Source organism: Lemur catta, chromosome 15, assembly GCF_020740605.2.
Source record: "Lemur catta isolate mLemCat1 chromosome 15, mLemCat1.pri, whole genome shotgun sequence".
NCBI classification, from domain to species: Eukaryota; Metazoa; Chordata; class Mammalia; order Primates; family Lemuridae; genus Lemur; species Lemur catta.
In genome coordinates, this window is record NC_059142.1 from 28,910,806 (window position 1) to 28,930,362 (window position 19,557).

At 55.5% G+C, this 19,557-nt stretch overlaps 1 protein-coding gene across 4 annotated transcripts in view; it reads right to left on the minus strand.

Annotated features, from left to right (window-relative positions):
* The window catches only part of MSI2 (musashi RNA binding protein 2), a 379,812-nt gene that overhangs the window by 30,113 nt on the left and 330,142 nt on the right, over positions 1 to 19,557 (minus strand). The window contains exon 11 of one of the 4 annotated variants that reach the window (XM_045525692.1): positions 14,701 to 15,843. The exons of the other annotated variants lie outside the window; for them this stretch is intronic. Within the exon in view, the coding sequence (XP_045381648.1) occupies positions 15,803 to 15,843 (41 nt within the window). The 3' untranslated portion in view covers positions 14,701 to 15,802. Of the gene's footprint in view, positions 1 to 14,700; positions 15,844 to 19,557 lie in introns of those variants that run through there. 4 annotated transcript variants of the gene reach the window in all.

The following is a 19,557-nucleotide window of genomic DNA, read 5'->3' on the forward strand; positions in this document are numbered from 1 at the left end:
ACCTGTCGCACGGGCCACACAAAACACAGGACTGGGAAAGAATTTTCACAGGGTAGCTTCGGGGAGGGACACAGATCAGTGGCTCTCAGGCTTCTGGAAGGCACAGCATCTTTAGGTGTGTCTGAGTCTCACACATTTGTTACCCCACAAACTGGTTCTAAAAGGCACACAAAAATAATTCAAGAGTATTGGGAGGAATTTTCTCGTGAGAACCGGGGCTGAGCTCCCTGCTGACTCTGCGCTGACGCGTGGTGACTGCCCGGGGCTTGTCCGGAGCAGGGCCAAGCACGGCGGGGCTGGCTTGCTGCTCGTTGCAGGGGTCCGGGCTGTGGTCCACCCTGCGCCACAGGCAGGAGGCACTTGGGACACCCCGTGACAGGACAGGCATCTTGGCCAGGAGGCGGCTTAACTCCAGCTGTTCGCCAAAGGCTCTGCAGGTTGGCTCGGCCGTCTTAACTCTAGACTTCGTCAAAACCTCATGTCAGCAGCGTCACAGCCCCAGGCCTGAGGGTGATGCATTGGGGGCGGGGGTCACAGGTGACTCCATACCCATGAAACCAGACGTGGGAGTGAGTGTGGGGCTGTGGGGATCCGTGTGGGGTGATTTCGCAGTGTTTCAACCTCTCAAAGCAGTTACGGGGATTTCGATGTGTCTCCTCTGTCTGAGCCCTGCAGTCCAGTGGGAACTGGCATTGAGGGTCTTCTAGGGGTCTCTGGAGTCCTTCTTGATCAAGGCTTTTGCTACCTAAAACTGCACCGGCAGCAAGGCTGTCCCAGCCAATGGGAATACAAGTCAGGAGGCCAAGGTGACCCCGTGTGGCTGCGGAGTGTCCCAATGAAGGAAGCCAAATCCCCGACCCTGGGCTTCTCGTGGCCACTAGCATGTGACACACCCACTGCCTGGCACTGGGACACACACAGATACACTCCCACACACGTAAAGACAAACATCTTCTACCATCCAGGGAGATGCTCGCTCACTCCCTTGGAGGCCTGGCCCCAAGACCCACTTCCAGTGACTGTGGTTTTCAATGATGTGCCAGAAGCCAGCTGCAAACTCCATGCACAGCCCCCAGCCGGGCTGCTCACCTTTAGCCACTGAGCCTTTCACATGAGGAATTTCTACCGGACAAGCGGGAGGAAGACATGCACCATCAAGGGCAGGGGACAGAGGAGGAAAGAAAGGAGAGAGAGAGGAGAGATCCCCCAAACAGAGCGAACTAGAAGCCCACTAAACTCTAAGACTATTGTCCTAGCTACACGGTACTACTGAAGGGAAAGAAATTCAAAAGGGAACAAGCTACTCTAAAAAGGTCAGGCTAAGCTACTTAAAATGTCAATGAAAAGAGACATACTTGCATTTAAATATGGTAATAGGGCTGTCGAAGGGGGAAAAAGAAAGATCCACGTGAAATTAATGTATAGCAGCTGTCCCTGGCTATGGGAAGGGGCTGCCCCCTCCCATGACGACCACGAGCCTGGAGTCCCCCTTTCCCCAAGATCGGCTGTGAGCCGAGAGGGACACCAAGGAAGGGCCCCCCAAGTACTCTCCCCATTTCTTCCAGGTAGAATCTAGAGTCCTGAAGATGAGGGTGCTGGTAGTAGCTGCAGGAGGAAAACGAGGAAGAAGTCAGGTTATTGCTCCTGCCCCACCCTCAGCACACCCAGGGCCCCAGAGCAGGCCCCAGGGTGCGGGGAGGAGGCGGGTTGGGGGAAGGTCGAGCCACTCTTCCACGCTCTTATCATGCACTTGGAACCACGCACTTAAAACCACGCACTTGGAACGGAGGTTTCCTTGGAAGCATGGGGGCGGGGGGCGCGGGGAGGAGCAGGATTGGGGGAGGTGAGCGTAGTCAATGAAAAGGCTTGTTAACAAAAGGCCTATTTTCTGGAGTTGAGCACATTTTGGACAAAAAGTCTGAGAGAAAGAAGAAGGGAAAAAAACTTATCCAAGAAAGGAAATCCATTATCCTTAATCTCAGATAAAGGCTCCTGCTGGAGACGGAGCAGCAGACAGTGCCGAGGGCTGGGATTTAATCTCGGCCACGGGGAGGGCGGCGAGCCGGAGCCAGGGGTGTGGGAGGAGCGGCTGCAGGAGGGGGCCGCCCAGTCTGCCCCCACGACAGCCCCCGCGGCACAGGCCACAGCTCTGTTGCCGGCCCCACTGCCTCTGTGCCCTCCTGAGACCCCAGGGCCACTGTCCCCAACACCTGGCCTGGCTCGTTAGGAAGCTCCTGGAGGGAGGGACGGTGCCCGCACCAGCATGCTGCCCTCCTGGCCTACTGCCCTGCTCCCTGTGGTGCCCTCCTGTCACCCAGCCTCGCCCGTCACCCCTCACCCCAAGATGTTCTCCATGGGACCTGGTGGGACAGAGTTTCCAGGGCCAGGGCTCATCGTGGTGTCTGGGCTTGTGGGGGATGGGCAAGCAAAGATACAGGAAAGGTGTGTGTGTGTTGGGTGTGTGTCATGTGTGTCATATATGAGTGAGTGTTACACGTGTGTATGTTGTGTGTGTGTGTTGGGTGTACTATGTCATGTGTGTTATGTGTGTGTGTTGGGTGTATCTATGTCATGTGTGTCATATATGTGTGAGTGTTACACGTGTGTATGTTGTGTGTGTGTGTGTGTGTTGGGTGTACTATGTCATGTGTGTTATGTGTGTGTGTGTGTGTGTGTGTGTGTGTGTGTGTGTGTGTGCGCGTGTTGGGTGGTCAGGGCTGCCCCGGCTGGGACTGCCAGGGGCGAAAGCATCCCCGTCACAGCCTGGCCTAGAGCTGCCGTGACAGAGGGCGCAGACTGTCTCCAGGACAGGCTCCTCACAAGACGCAGGAGGGGCCTGAGGACAGGAAGGTCCCAGCCCAGCTTCAGGAGGCTCCTGGTGGCAATGACCCTCCCAGGGCTAGACAAGGAAGGGCTGGGAAGTGCAGGGACGAGAAGCCTTGCTGTGTCGCCTGGTGGCCCTGTGCTCAGCACTTTCCCCCCAGGCCTTGAGGAGGCAGAGGTCACCCAGGGCAGGCTGCTCCCTTGGGAAACCAAGGGGACTGGCTGCGAAGGACAGGACTGCCCTGGCAGGCTGGGGGAAGACTGCGGGGAATTAGGCAGGAGGTCCGGCAGGGCTCAGGGCTTCTTGTCAGGGCTGCGGCCCAAGCATAGCTGGGCAGTGATCTCTGGTCCACGAGTGCCTGCAGCCACCTGGCCGTGCACCGCCCAGAGTGCGGGACGAGTTCCTCCGACACGGGATTTGGAGTGGGGGTCCCTCCTCAACACAGCTTCCCTGGTCAACACAGGAAGGGGGCCACTCTTCTCCTTGTGAGGCAGGGTACACAACGAACAGCTGAGCACACAGACTGTCTGGATTCAAACCCTGGCTCAGCCACCTACTGGTTGTGTGACCTTGGGCAAGTCACTTGCCCTCCCTTTGCTTTGATGTCCCCATCTGTGAAGAAGATCATCATCACAGTGCAGGACTAACATACGCCAAGTGCTTAGACCAATACCTAGTGGTGAGCAAGCTTACGCCAGTGATAGCTGTCGCTGCAAAGAGGCCTCCCGGGTCTCTGTCCAGCCACTAGTCCCGTCTTCAAGACAGGACTCCTCCCTGTGCAGGGGCATTCCACTTTCTCCGTGGTGGAGGCCCCGGCCAGGCGGCTGTAAACACACAGGGGCCCTGAATTCCTCACTGATGGTAATGGTCTGTAACCCTTCGTAACGTCCCAGCTTCACGATGTCATCTTAGTGCAGCTAAATTTCCATTGCTCAAAATTAGAATACGCATTCTGTTCAGCTCTAACAGTGACAACTGGACCAAGCAGTCTGGTATGACCCTAGTGGCTCAATACCTCCCTGTGTTAGTGGCAAATCCTGCAGGAAGGAGGAAAACATTTTGCTGAGGGCCTGAGAGCTACAGGTTGGCTCTCCGGGAACTTAGGTATTGCGAATGTAGTATGCCTGGTACGAAAGAATGAAGCACCAATGGTGGAATTCCAGGCGTGGGAGGCACCATGTCTTGCAGGAGTTGTCATTGTTCAGTGGGGGTCAGCCCCAAAGACCTGTTCTTGCCGGTCTGGAGCTCCTCTGCCCTTCAGGTGGGATAACAGAGGATTCAGCAGGCTTGGCATCAAAGCCAGCCTCCACCCGGGCTGGCCCTGCCTTGCTGTGTGACTTCGGCACAGCGCTTCACTTCTCTGGGCCCTGAGTAACTCCTCTGCTGCAAGGAGCTCAGGCAAGATGCCCTCTCAAGTCCCTTCGCCTCAGACTCTGCATGAGCCTGTCTTGGTGCTGGAGGATAACAAACCTAAATCCTCCAGGGTTGGTGCTATCCCAACTCTGGGGTTAGTGACTCATCCAAGTGAAAGACGTCACCATCCTGCTGACAGCGAATGAGACACTTTGCTGGATTTCTTGGAGCTGTGATGATTTATTGCAAATTAGAAGTCAATGGTGCTTTGGGGATTTAAAAAAAAATTTTTTTTTTTTGAGAATTATATGAGACTACACTTATTTTTTACTGCTTCTGTGGCACTTACCAGTTTCTTCCTTACCTAAGCACAGTTATTTTTATGTGCACATCTTATTTCTCTTGCTGGGTGACAAATTCTTCTAGGGCAGGGACTTAGTCACATGTCCCACTTAGGATCTAGCCCAGAGTCCGCCCCACAGAAGATTTTCAAGCAGTATCAGCTGATGTGGTCAGGATGCTCTGGTGCAGTGAATGAGGGTCAGGTCTGGGAGTCACTGCTCTCGGTAAACTGCAGCTGAGACGCGGCGCCCCTACAAGATAGCAGCCCCTCCACTCCCAGGATCCTCCACCCTGGGGCGGGGGCACACTCAATGCCCCCACAGTGGGCCAGGAGCATGATTCACCCAGCAGAGGGGACCCGGGCTATGGCACATGGGAGTGCCCTGCTCTGTGTAAGTTACTCATTCTCAACCCTGGTTGCTCCCTGGAACCTCCTGGGGAAGCTTTAATAGATGCTGATGCCTGGGTCCCGCCCCTGCGGTTCTGATTTATTGGATCTACAGGGCAGCCTGGGCACTGGGACCTTTAAAAGCTTCTCAGGTGACCCCTGTGGATACAGCCAAAGTTGTAAAAAGGTTAAATCACGGGGCACATCTGCAGTCTGTCGGCCTCTCCTCCTTGTGGAAGGAAAAGGCCTCCTGAGAATCTGAGAATACAGGGGTGGATCTAACTCCTGAGATCCGTCCTCCATGAGACCTGCCTCAGAGGCCGGCATTCACAACGTCCTCCCTGGAGGGGCTTTAACCATGTACAGATGCCCTGGCTCCACCCCGACCACAGAACCGGGTGGGACCGAGATCTCTGTATCTTTTAAAGGCCTTCCAGATGATTCTGCCACCCAGTGCAGGCAGAACTGCTGACTTACAGGAAGCCTGGGGGCGGGGGGGACTCTTTGTTTTTAATAAGTACTGAAAGAGTGCTGCCCCCGTCCCATCTGCTGGGGAGTATTAGGTCATGAACCTTTTTCTTTGCCTCCTCTTCCCCTCTTGCTATGCGAAGTCGCCGGCCTGGGAGTGGACTGCCTGGGGTATGGTTCTGGCCCAGTCACTACACTCCTGTGACCTTGGATGAGTCAGGGGACCCCTCTGTGCCTCTCTCAAAGAAGGAAAAGAGAGAAATCTGAGGCTCCTTGTGGCGGCAATAGGCGTGATTAAAGACAATCTTTATAAAAGACTCTCTTGTGATACGCATGTCCAGACCCCAATGGTCCATTACGAAACAATTTTTCCTGTGTTGTTCTTGCTTAAAACACTCTCCACCCCCTTCCCCAGCACGCCCCGCATCTCCCCACCCGCAATTCTATAGATGGCTCAAACATTCTTGGCTAAACCCAATGTTGCTTCACTGAATCCAAACACTAAAAAAAAAACCTAAGCAACCAAAAGAAACTGTCACCCAGAATGTAGGAAACATGTCCCACCAGAGTTTGGAAACACCACCATCTGTCATCCTGGCTGGCCTAGGACGCTCCCACCTCCTGGGCAGGCCAGCCTGAAGCGACAGGGCTGGTTCTGTTCAAGGAAATCCTCAGCCCTGACTTCCGAGCAGAGGAAGAGCGGCGGCTGCGAAGGGGTGAGGGTGAGGAAAAGTGAAACGCCACATTTTGGGAGTGGGAGGACCCAGGGCTCAGCTCAGAACAGAGGGTCCGAAGAGGAGGAATAACTGATAACCACAGGGACACATGTGCAAGAGGAAAGGGAATGGAGGAATTCCCACAGTCCCCAAAGGTCTCAGCACTTCCGTTCAACTCAGTTTAAAAAATTACTGAGTTGGGCCTTGGGACACATGCCCAAGACACAGGCCCCTCAAATTCTTTCCAGTTACTACCTACTGAGTTGGGGGAGGGGACAAATCCTGGACTTTTGTGGCCCTAGAGAGTTCCAGCCTTGGTCATCCTTGGCTCGACCATCCAGGGCTTGGGGACACAGAGAGGTTTCTCGGCAGCGTGGGCCAGAGGGCCAGCACCGGGACACATTACAAGCGCTCCCGCACCGGCTCCTGGCCCTACGAGGACACTTTGTCCAGAATCACCCTCTCCCTCCAGCGGGAGTTCAAGGGTGAGAATGTCCACCGAGTTCATTCCAAAGCCAGCCCTTGCTGCCCAGTGACAGCAGCTTGTGGCTCCCAGACAGCTCGGGGACACACACTTCCCCAGAGAACAAACACCCGCCTGTCCTTCTGAGACCGAGACCAAGCCCTTCACAGCGAAGGGATTCCAGACTGTAGTTTCCAAGGAGGCATCAACACACTATTTGGAGAGTTTTTCCTTTCACATCACACCCTCCTGACCTCCCAGCTCCTGATAAAAATGGCAATTTCTGCTTTTGAGACACTCTCCTACCTTCCACCCACGGGTGTCAGGACAAACCCCCGGTCTGACCTCTATCCTTCTGGAGCTCCCTGTTCAGGTGCTTCTTACACTTCTCCCTCTCTCCAAAATTGCAGATGCCCAGTTGTCAGAGAAAGACTCACAGTTTCGCTTCCTCCCAACAGGATCTCTTGCTGAGATACTGAAATCTTAAACTCTCTCTGGGGCCCTTCCCCACGCCTGCTTTCTGCCCAGCTTAGGTCCACATGGGCCTTTTCCATGAGCTGCCGCAGCAGAATCCCAAACACCAGCCCTGGGGCACCCACCTCTGCCAACCAGGACGGCAGCTGCTCAAGTCCTGAGCACCCAACTCTCTGTGGAAACACCCTAGCTTCCTACTTGGGCCCCATCACTAGCTCAGTGAGTAAACAAACATCTGTGATCTCAGTTCACTCCCCTGTGAAACAGAGACACTTGACCATGTCTATCACCCAAGAGAGGATGTCCCAGCTGCTGAAGGGCATACCCTGCTGTGCTGGGCACCACCTCTGCCGCTGGAGGGAGGGCGGTCAGGGAGTCCTGGGGGACATCCCAGGGTGGCGTGCGAGGCGGGCTGGGGGCTCGGGGCAGCAGCTATTTACCAAATAGTACAGAAATATTTACCCATTTTCACAGCCGGTAGGTCACACTGCTGCACACCAGCCCTCCTGGACGGGTGTTTGGAAGAACAGTCTTACCTATGCCTTAATTTCCTCACGTATTAAATAGAAGAGCTTCGCTTTGATGATGAGAAAATGATCATTACACTAATGATGACCACAGCAGCCACCATCTGAGCACTTCCTGTGGCCAAGAAGCTTCCCTGCCTCACTCAATGAGCCCTCGCTACAACTCCACAGGGAAGACAGCGCTACTGCATTTAATAGACAGAGGAGGCCAGGTCTGGAAAGGTTAAAGGCACTAGTCCCCAGCGGTGGTTAAAAGCAAGGTGGTAAACATCCCATCCCCCACACTTCTAGCTGTGCAACCCAGGACATAGTTGTGGGACCCAGAACAAGTTACCCAGCTTCCCTCCAGCCTCACGTTCCTCCTCTGTAAAGCGCAGTTATTGGGACCTCCTTGCAGGGTTTCGTGAAGATGCGCTGAGATGACGGTGTCAGGTGCTCAGCACAGTTATCTGGCTCCCGGTAAGTGGAATAATAACTTTTATTTCTATTTTTATTATTATTGCCCAAGGTAATAACTGCAGCGGAGCTGAGAAATCCCTCTGGTGCCTTCCTATTCTAAAATCCTATTAATTTACATGCCATTTTGCATCCAAAGGGCTTTAATAGATAACATTTATACTTTGCTTGTGAGTGATAGGGCACGTTTTATCTCAAGTACAAGCTCGAACTCTGGCGGGTGAACGAGACAGCAGGAGGCGAGGGGCTCGCGGGGGCTCAGGGAGGGCTGGCTGGGGTGGCCACGGCCCTGAGACCTGGTCACCATGGGTTGGAACACGGGACCTAGAGCCCTGGGGCCGTGCTTGCCGGCTGGACTGACAGTCCCCACTGCCCCCTTGCCCTGCCACACAGACCTCCCAACAGGGTCCTGTCCAGCTCTCCCAGCTCCTCTAGGAGGGGCTGGACCAGAGGAGCCTTTCTGGGTCCTTCCATCCAAGCGGAGTCCTATTTGCTCCTCTGTCCCCAACAAGTGCCCCATGGAGGCAGGGGCCTGTCTTTCTCATTCACCACTGTGTCCCCGGTGTCCAGGCAGGACCTGTGACATGGTGGGTGCTCAGTAGCTACACGCTCAATGTGTAAAGGATGAGTAGGGGGATGGGGAGGAGGCAGGGACAGATACAAGCGAATGGGGAGAGGTGCCACTTCCTGCTGCTAGCTCACCTGGATCCCAGCACCTTCAAAGCCGGTGCTGGCCATCGGGACAGAGCCTGGAGGAGCCCTAAGCACGTACTGCTGAGGCAGCCGCAGGGCTGGCCCACACCCTTCCCTGCAACGCCAGGGGTGCCCTGGGGCCGGCCAAACCCCTGCTCAGACTCAGAGCAGGGCAGCAGGGCCCCCTGGGAGAGCAGCAGGCTGCGCTCACCTGTCCCTGCACGAGTGAGCAGGTCTGGGCAAGGCTTCCCACCTCAGAGGAAGCTAGCCCTGGCCAGCCGGCATCCGGAGCCCACCGGGCCTGCTCAGACCTCATCAGGGAACGGCCTCCTACGGCAAGAGCAGGGTCAGCATCCCTGGTTCACAGAGCGTGTGCCCATGACTGCCCGGGTCTGGGAGGATGGAGCCGGCTGCCCAATGCCAGTCTGCTGTCCAGCTGTCTCAGCCCAGCTACTAGGGCAGTGTCGGCCCAGAGGGTGGCCACAGGAACGTGAGGAGGGAAGACACATACGGCTTTGTGTTGGTCCCTCAAGATGGAATACCCTTCCCTCACTGTCTGCCTGGGGAACTTCTATTTGCACTTCAAAACAGCTCAGATGTTACCTGCTATGGTCTGAGAGTTTATGTGCCCCCCAAATTCATATGTTGAAATCCTCACCCCCAAGGTGATGGTATTAGGATGTGGGGCGTTTGGAGGCGATTAGGTCATGAGGGTTGAGCCCTCATGATTCGGATTAGTGCCCTTATAAAAGAGGCCCCAGAGAGTCAGCGAGCCACTTCCACCTCGTGAGGACTCAGCGAGGAGACGGCAGTCTACGTACGAACCAGGAAGTGCCCTCACCAGACATCCTATCTGTCGGCACCTTGATCTGAGCCTTCCCAGCCTCCAGGACTGTGAGAAATACATTTCTGCTGTTTATAAGCTCCTGTCTCTAGGATTCCGTTAGAGCAGCCCCAATGGACTGAAGCCCCTTCCTGAAAGCTTTCCAGGCAGGTGACGGGTTTGTCTGTGCTCGTGCATTCTGCTGGGACCACGCACGCCAGACCACAGAGGGACGCTGCTCCAGCCTCCGAACTCCTGGCACCCTTGCTCAGCAGGCCTGCGCCCCACGAGGCCCTGGCGCACGGCTCAGGTCAGGTGCTGGCCGCCACCTCCAGCACACTGCCGAGCACACTCTGCCTGCGACCAAATGACAGAGAGCGGAGGCGGTGATCTAGTTGGTTGGGGTCTCTCAGGGGCAGGGGACCCAAGCTGACCTGAACTCAGCGAAGAAGTCTCTGGGCAGGACTCCTTTTGGCTGGGGAAGAGGGAGTCGGGGACACACCTGTGCCTTCTGCTTTGTCCTTGGCTGTCCTGGAAGGCACAAGCTGCCCAGCCCTCAGGCCTGGCACTGCCGTCTGCCTGCAATTCCACACCCTGAGTCATTTGTGGGTTTTTGCTGTTGTTTTTTTGTTTTTTAAGCTGCAGCCTTTAGCTTGCTTTTGCTGATGGAAATGAAAACCGAAGGGCTTGAAGAAAGGTGATTAAGTTCCTGCTGGCTGACTTAATGGGGACTTTGAGAGGCTGGTGGTACAGGGACCTAAGAAGGCGTGGCGGGGGCTGCGGACGGCAGTGCTGGCGGAGACGGGATCTGGCCGGCACGAGGGCTCAGCGCGCCGAGAACGCGGTGCGGAGGCCATGCCTGCAGCGTCCCTCATCGTGGCCCCTGCCGTCGCTGGAGGAGCCCTCTGCTCTGTGCACAGCGCTGCTTTCCTTGGACACGACGCCAACCCAACCTCTTCCAAAGCACTAGGTGGTGGCTGGTCCCACGGACCCTCTCAACAACCTGTGAGGAAGGATCAATAGCTCCATTTGACAGACGGGGACACCGAGGCCCACGGGTAGCCTTACTGTCTCGGCCAGCTAAGGGCGAGAACTCAGTCTCCTGGCTTCTCGCTGAGGACACGGGGCTCTGGGCTGTGCCGTGGGGAGCTGAGCGCTCACTTAGTCACATTTCCCTTTATTTATGCAGAAGAGCTTCAAGAGGTGCAGAAAGCTGATCGAAAGCGAAACCCACAATTCCCGTCAATTCAGATTGCTCCAATTCATTTCTGCAAACACTTATTAAGTGCCTATTAGGCACCGTTCTCTGCTTTCATCTGGGAATAGAGTCAGCTCCTGATTTTCCACGCCGAGGGAGGAGCGCGGCGGCGCAGCACAACCACAGCCCCGACGAGCCGCACGCCAGGCTGGTCTGGGTTTGGGGTGCGCTGCTGAATTTTACTTCTCCATCTTCTTTCTTTTAAAGCAGCGGCTCTGCTTTCCTGACTAAGCCTGCCTTTAGTATTCAAATGAGAGGATAAACTCCAAGTACACACAGGGCCAGGTGGCGCGGGAGTGCGCTGGCCGTGGGGGGAGCCGGCTTGTGATTTGAAATCCGGCTGTGGATCTAATCTGCAAAGGGGTAATCCCCAGAGACGAGGCCCGAGGGCTGCAGGGACGTCAGATCAGAGGGCTGGTGATGAGACACATGTGTGGCGGCCGCTGTGTCGGGGGGCTTTCCCTTACGAGGGAGCATCTCTGTTTACAGCGTGGTAGCATCTACTAGTCGGGGCCCATGGCGATGGCAACCTACCTGGGAAGTTGACCAGCCCGTCTCGGTATTTGGGTTCCACACCACGGTAGCCCTGGAATCTCTTCCCCTGACAAGGCTGCAGAGCCCGGGGCAGGGACTCCTTTCCCTCTGGGAACGGGACCAGGAAGAGCAGGACAAGGGAGGGCCAAGGCAGGAAGCAGCTCCCTGAGCACACGCCAGGTCTTGCCTCTCCTGAGTGGGGGCTGACCGAGAGGGTCTCTGCTACTTGGGTGGGCTGGAGGAGAGGGTGGACAGGAGGAGAGGGTGGACAGGAGTCGCTCCCACGGTGGCCCAGGTCACCATTACCAGGCAGGATTCTAGGCCTTGGGCGTGGCTGCTATCAGCATTTCTGACATTTAGCCCAATGTCATCAACTGGAGAGAACTGGCAGGTGGGTGACAGCAGGCTCAGGACGCAGCCCCTTGCCCACGGCCAAGGCTGCTTTCCCCGGCTATCCTGCTCGCAGAGCGCTCCTCCGCCTGGGTTCTGCTTCCCGCAGCCAAGCTGTAGTCCTCAGACCACTAAGCCTCTGTCTTTGCTCAAAGACTGGGCAACTTGCCTGAAGCTTACCTGGCAGCGGCCCCTAGTGACAATGGGCCACAGCTTCCCACCAGAGAGCGGCGGACTTTTAGAGTGGCGAGAATCACCTGGCACCAAAGAATCATCATTAGACTGGAATACAGAAGGCAGCGACATGGCAAACAGGCGGTGAGTCCTGGCGCGGCAACCACCCGGCATCACTAATCACGGCCTCCTTTCTGCTGACCTAGGACCTGCCCTCAAAATCATTCTGAAGCCAGTGCTCCACGAAGCCAGTACTCAAATCAACGTCGGCACCTGAGACGAAACCTGTTTTCCATCGCGGAAGAGGTAGGAGCACAAACTGGCACTTCCAGAACCAGAGTCCAGGCCAAGCTGGCCAGGGAAGGGACTCCCCACCTGGGGGCCAGGACCACCCTGCATTTTGCATGCAGCATCCTGGGAGGGAGGCGTGTGATGTCAGTCTGGTCCTCCTGGCCACCCCAAGTGCTCCGTAGCTCAGGCCACTGTAGGTTGTTGAGACTTTGGCCCAGAAACGTTCTGGTGGCTGGGGCCACATTAATAACCCCGCTGTCCCCAGTAGAGCTGCCAGACCCCAAAGGACCACCACAGCCCAAGGCAGGGAGAGAGGAATGGGGCCAAGACAGGGAAATGCAGAGAGGGGAGAGCAGGCGGGGTGCAGAGAGAAGGGGACATTCTTCTGGACTCCTCCCCATGGCCCCTCATCTCTCCAAACCCCTCTGACTCACTGTGGAAGTCTGACCACATCACTGTTCTACTTAAGGTCATCTCCAAATCCTTCATGTGCTTTGGGGATCAGATTAAACTTCCTGATTCTGACTATGACTCACACAGCCCAGCCTTGTATCTCTCCTCCCACCCCGGACGCTTCTGCAAACTCCCATACACCGAACTGCTCCTAATGCCGGGGACCTGCGATGCTTCCTCGCTCAGGTTTGTAGCAGAGCTTGCTAAGTTTTCACAGTATCTGTTCCACTTGTTTCTTGGCACCAAAATCCTGCTTTTACCTGGGCACATGGTTACCTGAAATAAAGACATTTTTGAGCTTTCCATACAGGTGAAACTGACCATCTGACTAATTTCTGACCAATGGGATGTAAGCAGAGTGTCCTGCATGACTTCTCAGAAGTGTTATTAAAGGGAAGAGGGGTATTCTTCTGGGATGAGTAAGTGATGGCTGGAGTTTGAGCAGCTTTATTAGACCATGAGGCAGCATCTTATGGCCAGAACGAGAATAGAGAAGAGACACAACCCCTAATATTATGGAAGCACATCCAGGCTTCTTTTACATGGGGAATAGAAAGAAATTCTTATTTTGTTTAGTCCATTACTATTTTGTATATTATTACTTACTTTTGTGTTTTCTTTCTTTCTCAAAATTCCCTGGTTCAGTGTCTAAGCATGTCATTTCTCTGCCTGGGATCTACTTCCTTCCCTTCTTTACTTAGCGAATTCTATTTAGCTTCTTGAGACCCAGTTCTGGTGTCATCTTCTCTAGAGGGCACTCTGGACAAGCAGCGCATCTTTGTCCCCTCAGAGTACAGACAGCTTCCCCCTCTCCAGCTAAGCACCTGTCCCAGGATGCTCATTGGGTCTAGTCATTGGTTCTCTCTCGCTCAGCTGGACCTGAAGGAACCTTATTCGTGTCCAGATATCTGGTGCCTACTCCAGTGCCGGATGATTGATAAACAAGGAAGGAGAGGAGAGAATGGATGGGAAGGAAGGTGGGCAGGAAGTCCCAGCAACTCTCTGGCTTAGCCTGGGACTCATATCATTCCTCTCACGGACAAGCAGATCCACCAACAGGCAACTCCACTGCAGGTGATAAGGATGGGGATGCCACCACTCTGGAGAGCTGACTTAATCAATGCCCACTATTTCTAAAACTTCCAATTTTATAGCATTTACCAATTTACAAAGGCACATTCACACACACATGCTATCCCTTAATTCTGACAACCCAACTAACTAGACACTTGCATCATCCCCAGGGCTTAGAGGGGTATATAACTTGCTCAAGGTCACACGGCTACTAAGAGGCCGAGTGACACCTGGAGACAAGGTCCTCTAGCTGCACGTCCAGCCACGTTGCCACTGTACCACAGGTGCCTCCTCCAACCTGCACTGCTTCCGGGAGCTACAAAAGCAAGCCACGTGCACAACCACACGTGGGCCCGTGTGCACAAGCATGTGCATGAGCACACACGCCTGGTGCACAGATGTGAGGGGCGCCAGATGTTCCAGTGGCATTTTCACTGGGCGGGGGAGTGATGGCAGCGGAGGGTGCATGGGGGCGACTCTGCGCAGCTGGCGCATGCAGATGCTCTGCCGCACTGCTCAAGGACAGAGCACCCCGAGCAAGCACAGGGGACGCGAGGAAGCAGGGAGGGCCGGGGACAGGCGGCAGCCAGGGGGAGTCCGCATGCTTTGAGAAACTGCGCTAGGCTGTCATTGGCACTGGTTATTCAGTGCGTTCACCTCCCCCGGAGCGAGAACAGGACACTGTCAGGCTAAGAGACGGCAGCACACAGCATGTCCGTGGTAAACAATTTATTTTTCTACCTCAGTTGCTTACAGGGGAAAAAATAAAACGTCATTAGGGAGAAGCACAGATGAACTATTTACAGAGATGAAGGAAATTCACAATGGCTCAAACGTTTGTGAGGCAAGCATACTAGGACAAGTTCACCAAAGCAAAGCAATTCATAGCATAACAAAATAGAGTGGGGCGAAAAAAGCCATACAGATTTTGTTTTTTGAAAAAAAAAAAAAATACTCATGAAAAAGCCTGTGGGAAAATAAAAGGAAACTAACCAATTATTACATCAAGCATCTTTAATGAGATGAGCCAAACTGCACATGGTGGGTCTCAAGGACAATGACATTCAAATGCATGGATTTGCTCACATCAAACACATCACATGGAAGCACACGGGTCACTTCTCACAAACTATGAGCACGGACAAAGGGGTGACTCTAGAGGGCCCAACTGAGCGGTGCGTCATTGATCCAAGAGGGTGGGGGTATTTCAAACAGGGAGGTGGAGGGAGTCAGGGTCATGGGAAAAGATCCTTCTGGAGGGACCATCAGGAGACCCAGCCCTGAGGAGAGGCCTGATCAGGACGTGCCCTGTGTCTGTCCCCTCCTACCCCAGTGGTGCCAGCGGGCAAGGCCAGGCCAGCACGGACAGGCAGGGGAGGCTGGGGAAGGTGGGGCCCAGCGTGGATTGGTGCCCATGGTGCCTGACATGTGGCAGCACCTTGGTGACTCTGCTGTCCCTTCTTAAAGACAGATGTGCTTATTAATATGGGAACAGCCACTGAGAGACTGGCCCCAAAAGACAAAAGGACAATCAGGCAGTGTTTATACAGTTGCTCTTCCAGATTAAGTTTTCCACATTCTATAGAACAGTCTGTGTGTGTTCACTGTTGCTACTGTCCACAGTAAGACACAAGTGCTCCAAGTCACATATCTTGCAACCCCCCCACCCCTAGGCCACCAGCACTTAAAAGCTCACCCCCCCAGGAAATGCCCCAGCCAGCCTGTTTGGTCATTCAAAATACTTGGAGAGCTTCATCCTGGGTTGCCCTGCGAGGCTCTGTGAAGTTTGTGAGAAGTTTCCCTCTGGCCCCGTTACATTCTGGGGAAGTTGGAGGGGGGGTGTGATCACAATGTGTACAAGAAGCAAAATGGGAGGAGACTGGCAAATGATTTTTTTTTTTTTTTTAAGAAACTGAGTGAAGCAATGAGGCTGTGAGTCTTTTCCAAGAATTAAAAATGAAAAAAAGAACGTTCATTCAAACAGGCAGCTAGGACAGAGTTTCAGTGGGCAATGACAGCGGCGGGGGTGGCCCGGGGCCGAGACCGTGTCCTCTCTCTAGAAATGGTAGCAAACCCCAATTTGTTATGCCTCTCTTAAGAGCTAGTTGATAAAAATTATGTCTTGTGAAATCGGCAAATAGTCTGCAAAGTGAAATAAGAACAGAAATTAACAGATTAAACTGAAATGAGAAGTCCAGAGGGGGGAGAAAGAGAGGAAGAGGGAGACTGCTAGTGGCGATCGTACTCATTTCTGCCCGGATCCCGATGCAGGTACTGATCCGAATACTGGGCGGGCGGACACCTGAGCTTGGGAAGAAGGAGCCATTCCCAGAGCGGCTGGTCACCACCCAGCCCTGCTAGGAAAGAACTGCTCCCCACTCTAATAATTATCCAAAGGCGCCTGGCCCTCTCTCTTGAACATCACATTTATTCTCGAAGAATCCTGAAGGCTGGCAGAGGCAGGAGCTGCCTGACACGGCCCGGGTGGCCCGGGAAGGCCACAGCAACCCCATGGCACATGGATGAAGTGAGGTTCTGCTCAGAGTGACATCGGACCCCCAACTCGGTGAGTGAGATAGGTGTTCACAGGGAGGGTAAACTCGGGTGCAAAGGAGGACCCTGCGCGAAGGGATGTGTCTTCCCCAAAGGGGGCCCAGGCTACCCGGTCTGTGGGTGAAAACAGGATGGAGCATCCTGGAGCTCTATGGGGCTCGGGTGTGCCCTCGTCTCCCTCAGCTAGCTGCCTGGCTCGCCCGCTAAGGAGGGCTCAGGTAGGGGCTAGAAGGGGTACGGGATCCACACACAGTGGAAGGGGGGCTGGGGGTGGGAAGTAGGTGACGTCGGCACATAGTGAGGACAATGAAAAGAAAGACCACAGAGAAAAAAACATCAGGACAGTCGGTGATGCGACAAAGTTACAGGACCCCAGGGAATGGCGGGGGCCAGCAAAGCCCACCTGGCAGGGGGAGAGGGCAGAGGGCAGAGGGCTGGGCTGCCCCACCTCTGGGTCCCCCTCTGTGCCCAGCTGCCTCAGCCAGGCCCACTGGAAACACTCAGTAGCACGAGGAGGGAGACGGTGGTCAGAGCGTTCCAATGCCTCCCTGCCCAGTGGTCCTGCCCCTGAGGCCGAGGCTCCCGGAGGGGTCAAGTTTGGCTCTAGAGGGCAGCAGCCAGTCCCTGAGCTCTTGACTGGGACGGCACAGGGGCATCCCTGGGCTTTGTGTCCAGTGCCACTGGCTGCTTGGTGAGGCACCTGGTCCAGGCAGAGGGGCTGACACTCCCCAAGGGCAGCTCCGTCACGGGGTGGGTCAGGAGCGGGAGGGACTCCGAGGCTGGCCCGGGACCTCTCACACTGTTACCCGCCCCAGGAGCCACTGGTGGCCCCTTTCTGGCCATCGGTCAAGAGAAACAAGAGGCTTCCGTGGTGTGAACAGGAAGGATGGGGCAATCCGAAGCTTGGAGGCTGAGGGGGAACAGAGCAGCTAACTCCCACGGCTCAGGGAGCCGCTGTCTATACATTTCAACGCCCCATTTCTGTCCCATGCAAACCCAGCTTATTGCATTAGCTGCAGGAGCTGGCGACAGTGATAACGGCTGTGCCCTGGGCATAATCACTTCACCCCACTCCATCCCCCATCCCCCAAAGCTGAACCCCCGGGACCCCACCTCATTCTGCCCAGCCTTGGTTTGGTCACTCTTGCATGTCTGTCCATCCAGGGCAGACCCAGGGCTGCAGTCAGGGAGACAGAGTTCTACCGGATGTTTCCTGAGCTGGCTCATGGGGGCCGGGGGGGGCGGGTGGCAGGCTCTCCAATGAGACAGGGGCCTTAGCGTGGGGCCTATTTTGCTGCCCTCAACATGATTCCATGTTATGATCCCCCAGGTTGGCGTGGCACTCTCAGTGGGCTGAGATCCCTGAGCCTGTGCATCTGTCACTCCCCGGGGAGGAAGTGGGAGGAGAAGCTCCCCCTTAACCTGCCACCAGCTCCCGGGCTGAGCAGAACCGGAGGGAAAGGAGCACCGGGGTGCTGACCCAACGGGTCTCTCAGGGAAGGGCAGTGCACACACACATGTATGTGTGTGACCCACGCACCCCACCACAACACACCTCTTCCCTAAGCTCCAGAACCGCGCCATCCCACAGAACCTTCCGTGGTGATGGACATGTCCTACACTCTGTGCTGACAGCCGCCACTAGCCACACGTGGCTACTGAGTACTTGAAACGTGGCCAGTGTTACTAAGGACATGGATTTTTCTTTTTACTTAATTTTAAGTAATTAAAATCTAAGTTTTAACAGTACATGTGGCTTGGGTTACGGTCCCAGGCCAATGGCTGCTAGGGAGATGGCGGAGGGTGGCAGTTAAGACCCAGACCAACTCGACCAGGTCCTGGCCTGGCCCTGGCTCGCTGTGAGCCCTTGAAAGGGCCTTCTACCTCTCTGCCTGGCAGTCTCCACCTGTGGGCGGGGACAGTCAAATCACAGGGCCTGGCCCGAGTGCTGGCTTCTCTGAGGTGCTGCTTCTGGTGCACACTCCCTCTTCCCTTCCGGTCTGGAGCCCGTGGCCACCCCGGGAGCCATCACTATGCGAATCTCTGGGGAGGGCTTCTTTAGCGCAGGGTCCCTGCAGAGGGCCCCTCCCAGATGGGGAACCACCTTAGCCCCCCCGGGGACACTCACACTCCCCTATCTCCAACTCCTGCTGCTGCACCTGCCTTCCCTTCCCCCTCTGACCCACACAGAGAGCTGCACAGACCCCCGCAGACCTCCCGTGCAGACCTCCCTTGTAGACCTCCCATCTACAGAAGAGAGAAGTGAGGCCTGACAAGTTGGGTAGCCTGACTGTGGCCACTTGGCCAGCTGGTGTCAGAGCCAGGGGCTTCCCTTGCTGCCCGAGGGATCTGTCCCTATGGCTTGGCTCTAAGCACCTCTCCAACACACCTTCCCCACCCCAAAGCTCTGCCCGAGCCCCTCACCCTGCCTGCATTATGTCGTCAGCCTCAGAGCACCGTCCCCCCTTCCCTTCCTAATTCATCTCAGGCCCTGGCGCGCCCGGGCCTCCAGTCTAGGCACGATGACCAACCAGGAGCGAAACTCCAGCAGCCCAGCTCCCTCACGGAGCCTCCTCCCTCAGCAGAGGACGACAGAGGACAGGACTCTGTTGCTAGCACCTTCTATAGAAACCTCGGCTGTCCTCTGCACACCAGCACCCCTAAGCACCCAGTATATTTTCATCTGTACTGCCAGGCTTGGGAAAGGCTGGCTCACCCCCTCCAGGGACGCGCAAAGCCCCACGAAACATCACTTCCTTCATCATCCCTCCCCACGTGTCTACAGGACCACGAGTCCCCTTGCGGCTCCCCTGGGGGGGACCCAGGCCTGTCAGCTACCTTGGAACTGGAGCAATCTGCATGTGGCAGACATCGCCGTGGGCTCTGCCTCCTGTCTCTGACGCCCATGCAGAGGGACAGGAGAATCTAAACAGCCCCACGCAGATGGACAGCAAACCCAAACCCCAGCAGCACAGCACCAGCACACACCAGAGGGGCACTGAAGCTAGAGCAGTCAGGACCGAGAGGGAGGAGGAGAGGAGGGGGGGGAGGGAGGTTGGGGAGACTCAGACATCGGGCACGTGGACGCAGGTGCGGGGAGTGGGGGAGGGAAGAGAGTGCAAGAAATCCCTGGGCCTAGAGCTCGGTACCAAGGGAGAAAAACCTGGAACACGCTTCAGAAAAAGGAGGTGAGCAGAGGGAGGTAGCCTGCCTCGGTTCCCTTCCTTTCCCTTTAAAAGTCGCTGCCCTCAAATACCCAGCACCAGTGAAAGGCTGTGGTTAATCAGAACCTCTGAGCTGCAC